Source organism: Cicer arietinum, chromosome 6 (assembly GCF_000331145.2).
Source record: "Cicer arietinum cultivar CDC Frontier isolate Library 1 chromosome 6, Cicar.CDCFrontier_v2.0, whole genome shotgun sequence".
NCBI lineage: Eukaryota > Viridiplantae > Streptophyta > Magnoliopsida > Fabales > Fabaceae > Cicer > Cicer arietinum.
In genome coordinates this window covers 621,902-627,606 of record NC_021165.2, presented here as the reverse complement: position 1 = coordinate 627,606, position 5,705 = coordinate 621,902, and the positions used below count along the sequence as shown (strand labels likewise).

Below are 5,705 nucleotides of genomic sequence, written 5' to 3'. Positions count from 1 at the left end.
TTGAAAGTAGATATGTTTAAATATAAATCCATGAGTTCCAATAATAACCTATAAACATCGTCAACTAGTTTTCTTGATTGTTCATTTCCAAAATACTTATTATATGGGAAAGTTCTTTGGTTTCCTATTCTTGCAGATAGAGTTCTCCACAAGAGTTTTATTATATATATTGAGTTTATCAACCGAAAATTTATTGGGTGGAAGCCCAATATTTTAAACCAAGTTACTTGAGCCACTATTTCCATTTACGCCCTTACAACTATCCTTGTTACTTCGTTTAAATCTTTGAATACCCCATTGGTGCATGTGAAAAAATTGACTTTGACTTTTGCATCATAAATTTATTCGGGACAACATGTGGATCGATGGAGTGAATTAGGATATCATCATATAAAATATATTTTTTAAAATAAATAATAATCTTAATAATTTTAAATATCCGTTGAATATCGATATTCAAAATAGATACGAACCTAATTTTGAGGTATATGAACTTAATAGACTACTAAATTGTTCTAAGATTTGTTAGTAAAATTAAAAATGTATCAAAGATTTATTAAATCAAGTTCAATAAATTAATTACAAAATTGAGTCTCACATTATTTTTTAATTGATTTAGTTCATCACAGTTCTAACATTGAAGTTTGTTCAATTAGAAATTAGAGTAATTTTACTTGAATATTTAATTGACTAAATTCTAACGGTTCACTTCTAAATTGATTATAATATATGAAAAATTATAATATATGTCTTTAAAGAATTTGTTAAGAAATTAAAAATGAAAAATGAAAATTTAAAATAAAAATTTTATGTTGAATATTTATGAAAAGTTGTACATTCAAATTCTTAAAAATTTAAATTTTGATGTTTTTAATATATAATTTCTTTTTTTAATTCCTTAAAAAATGTTGCACTTATTAGCTTTACATATACTATATTTACTCTTATACTTATTCCTTATTCCTTAAGTATCAATTATTTTACCTTCATCCTAACTCATAATGTCTTATATAACAAAATTAGGATAATCGTTAAGATCATACAATTAAGAATAAGCATATAATCAATATTCTATCTCTAGAACATTTCAAGTTTCATAATTTGCATCAAATTAGAGAATTCATTTTTCAATGGAAGATCTCGTCTACGATAACTTTGATTTTTGATAAACTCATGTGATGAATCAAAACAAAATTATCATGCCATATCATTAATTCATAATATCACATTGATATATGTTTTCTAAAAACAGACAAACAAACAAAAAACTATCATATTCATATATAAAAATCAAACTAAAATTCAAATGACATTAATCTAATATCTATTTTCCTCATGATGCTAAAATTCAAATTCAAATGACATTGATCAAAATTATTTGCCTCATGATGCTTCTTTCCAATCATAGCATCGCATTGCTAAACCATAGAATTTTCCTGGTGATTTGTCAAACAAAACAAATTAGCATCTAATTTCTACCTAAAAAATACTCACAATTCACTCTAATTACACATTACAAAACAAGGTAGATCATAAATATATCAATTACTTGTCTTGAATTTCTACCTACTCAGACGTTTCAACTAATTATCTACATTGAAAATATGATTTTCTACTACGAAATTTAGGCATGTTGAGTAGGCATGACTAATGATGGTAATAGACTAGATCGTTTATTAGCGGTCTATAGACATACTTATGGTATATTATGTGTCATGACCTATTTAATAAAAAGGCTAGACTCATGTTATTTTTAAAGTCTATTTATTTAAATAGGTGAGACTCATGGTTATAAAAAAAACATATTAGGTCTGATAGACCGATCTATATATATTTTATTATTTATTAATGTTATTTATTATTACTATTATTATTTATTAATAATATCATTTCCTATTTTAAAGTCTATCAATTAGGCAATCACTTAATAGTCGTTTCGTATTCGGTAGTTGTTTCATATTTAGTAGTCGTTCCATATTCTATAACCGTTCAATTAGACAATCACTCATTAATCATTCTATATTTGTTTGAGAGGTAATAAAGGGTATGTTTGTTTTAGAAAGAAAAAAAATCTTTGAAATCAAAAATCATTTTTTAGGGTTTAAATTGTGTTTGTTTTAGATTTTTTTTAAAATCATTTTGTTCGAAAAGTCATTTTTTTGTTTAATATAAATTGGTATGGGTAGAGCATCATGTAAAATGGTATAGATAGAGATATGTGTATAGCGACTAATTATGAATTCATGTTGTTTTTTTTTTTGTTTTCTTAGAAGGTTGTTGCTGACTTGTTAGTTATTATTTTATTTTATTATAATTTTATTAATTTCCCTTTTAGATAAAGGTATAGTTTAACCTATTTAAAAAATATAAAAATATAACATTTAAATCTTTTAATATGAATAAGGCTTTTTAAGTAGGCTTTCAGGTCAGGTCATGCCTAAAAAAATAGTTAAATATAGTTAACCTATTTCCAACCTTAGACATAACCCCTCGACTAATTATTAACATGTTTATAGTTAAATAATAGGTTAAGATTAACTAGTCTTAATTAGTATTAATCCATTTTTAAATCAATAACAGATGACTCGTTCGATCCTCCATTTCCTTATCCTTTTTATAAGTATTTTATTGGACTATTAATTGCTTTAATTTATTTCTTTACTACCGTACTTACAATTAATTGACACATTTTTTTCAACCAACAATAAATACTATAATATTAACATGAATTATGCTAACACATTTTTTTCAACCAACAATAAATACTATAATATTAACATGAATTATGCCAACAAGTGTCTTAAAAAATTTGTTAAAAAATTAAAAAAAAGAAAGTACAAGTGTGAAAAAGAACGAATTTTAAAATTTTAAGGAATTCAATACACCACTTTAAATATTATATTTATATTTTTAGTGTCTTAAAAAATATTTCAAAGACATTTGTTAACATTTTCTACATTTATTTAATTATCTCCCTTTAAAGATATACATGTAAAACAATACCTATTGTCAAAAAAATCAATAAAACTAACAACTGTCTTTATTTTGTGATTTAATCTAGTATTATATTTAATAAAGGAGGTAGTACCATTTTATATCATGATTATTGATAAGCTTTTCTCATGTGCATACTAGCCAGGTTTTCCCACACAATCGTGAATTTCAGTTTTAAATAATCAACTTGATGATCTTTTCAATGTATGTGCTTTTTTTTATAAATAAAATAAAATAAAATAAATATACACCATGGTGTTTCCATTTTTTTAATTACACAACATGCCAAACAAACATACAAACACGGTTCTTAGGAATTTTAAGTACACCACACAAAAATAAAAGATCACGCTATGCAATGTATTTAAAAAAGGTCCTCCAAAATATTTAGGTTAAGATTTCTTTTAAAGCCTAATTAGTTAATAAAATGTTAGGCTAAGACATCGAAAAAAACCTTTTATACATATCAGGTCAATCTATTTAATTAAATATAAATTAAAAATTTATTACTATGATAATATTAATTTTTGTGTGTGTTAAACTATAAATTTGCTAATATTTTATATAATTTAAACATATTAGTCTATATTAATATTTGATATATTTAAAATATTATTATAAAATAGAATTAAAATATTATAATATTATATACTCTAAAAGATTATATTAGATATCAAAATATAATTTAAATTTATTGACATATTAATTTGTTCATTAATTTACAAAAGTTTAATCGTGTGTGGTGTATAATTTTATAACATAATAGTGAAGTATATTTTTAAATAAATTTTTAAAGCTTTATCAGACTTGGATAAAGATCAAGTCAAATCTTAACAATGGACATTTGACAAATAATAAATCAGATTCAATTTTAATATTTTCAATGTAGGTCATATTGGTAGATCATAAATATAGTCCTAATAAAAATGAGCAGCATATGATGGATAAAACAAGAATGAGAACATTTAGAAGTTGTAAATGTGTTATTCTTATGGCATATTGTTAACGTACCTCTACTCATATCAAGATGAAAACCACTTCGTAGGTCAAGATATTGGAGAAGAGGGCATCCATTAAGAATGGCAATAATCCCATTATTAGTTATCATGGTTCCATAAGTCTCAAGATGGCGTAGCTCATGCATGTTATTTGTTATTATTAAAGCCTCATCATTCTCCTCTATATCTTCTCCAACCAACGATCTATATTTCAATGTTTTCAGCAAAGGGCAAGATTTGGCAATAACTTCAAGAGATTCCTTAGATATGTTAGTAAATGCAATGTCAAGCTCTTCTAATTGTGGAAACTTCATCACAAATTCCCTCAACCCTTTATCTGAAATTTCTTCGCATTTGTAAAGTCTTATGCTTCGTAGCTGCCCTGCCCTATAAATTTTGAAGGAGAAATTATGGAAACAGAAATTATTAATAAATAAAAAATGGTACTTTCATGTTAAATTAAGCTAATGCTAACAACTCTCCTTGATTTCAAATAGATCTATGAAGAAAAAATATATATATTTGAGTTCTTAAATTTATAAAAAAATCTATAATCATGGCTCTGAAAAAAAAAAAAATTTCAAACGGTTCCTTCAACTTTTAATTACAAATAATTTTAGTGCATTGATCTATTTAAAAATCAGCTACTAGCAAAGTCTTCTTAAACATTTTAAAGATCTTGTTCTAATTTTTAAAATTAAGAAACACACGATCTAATCACATTAAGTTGTTCATTACTATTTGTATAATCTATCTTTGGAACATAAAACATTTTCGATGTAAAATTTTTTAAATAATTTAGAAAACTCAAAAATAACTAAATATTACTTATCAAAACAAATGTAACACTAGTAACAAACAAAATGAAAATAATATTACCTAGCAGCTATGTATTGGAGAAGAATATCAGTTCCAAAATAATCAATATTAATTCTCGTTAAATAACCGAGACTTTTGTCAACAGAATATCGACAAATCTTTTCCAAAGAAACAAAATCAAAGCGTGCAAAGGAAAAATGTTTGATATCCATGTCAATAGAGTGCCACATGCGAGGGTCCTTGCAAATGTTCCACCATAAAGAGCACACATAACGTGCACTTGTTAAAATCATTGAGCCACTAAGTTTATGAAGTATGCTAGCTATCGCATCTCTTGGAAGATCGCTCAATGTTGTTTCCGTTGTCTTTGTCGAACGCGACAACATTATGCATGAACACAACATTTTTGTTTATGTTTAGAACCTCTTAAGTAATACATTTGTAAAGAGTGAAACTTAACCGATTTTTATGAGGTTGAAACACTAGGGAGAGTAATAAGCGGTCACACGCTTTATTAGGAACAAATTAAGTAGTAAAAGCTTTTAATTAGGCAAGTAAGTAGTAGCTTTGAAGATACTTGAGGTCATCGATGCTAGATCCTATGTTTTAGCCTTTTGAACTATTCATCGTGTAGCAAACCAACTCCTTAAGACTAATTCACCAAGAAGAATCGGAAGGGGCATTACTTAGAGTCTATACTTAAGAGACACCAATTATTTTTAGTAATATGTACTGTATGTAAAAATATTTAGTGAGACAACAAATTTTTTAAGAGTACATAAAAGGATTTAGAGAGTAGCCAATTTTGTTGAAGTACAAGAAAGGTATCCATAGGTTGCATTTGTGTCTTTCATTTTTATTTTTATAAATGTGTGAAAAAAAGAGAGTATGAAA

At 25.5% G+C, this 5,705-nt stretch overlaps 1 protein-coding gene across 1 annotated transcript; it reads right to left on the bottom strand.

The window, feature by feature from the left end:
• Nucleotides 1–1,179: 1,179 nt before the first annotated feature.
• LOC101502986 (F-box protein SKIP19-like) lies at nt 1,180–5,259 on the bottom strand. The gene is made up of 3 exons (XM_004503075.4): nt 4,872–5,259; nt 4,006–4,379; nt 1,180–1,436 (listed from the first exon to the last, which is right to left on the bottom strand). The coding sequence occupies exons 1-3, from the start codon at nt 5,213–5,215 to the stop codon at nt 1,384–1,386; spliced, it is 771 nt and encodes a 256-aa protein (XP_004503132.1). The 5' UTR covers nt 5,216–5,259; the 3' UTR covers nt 1,180–1,383.
• Nucleotides 5,260–5,705: the final 446 nt, after the last annotated feature.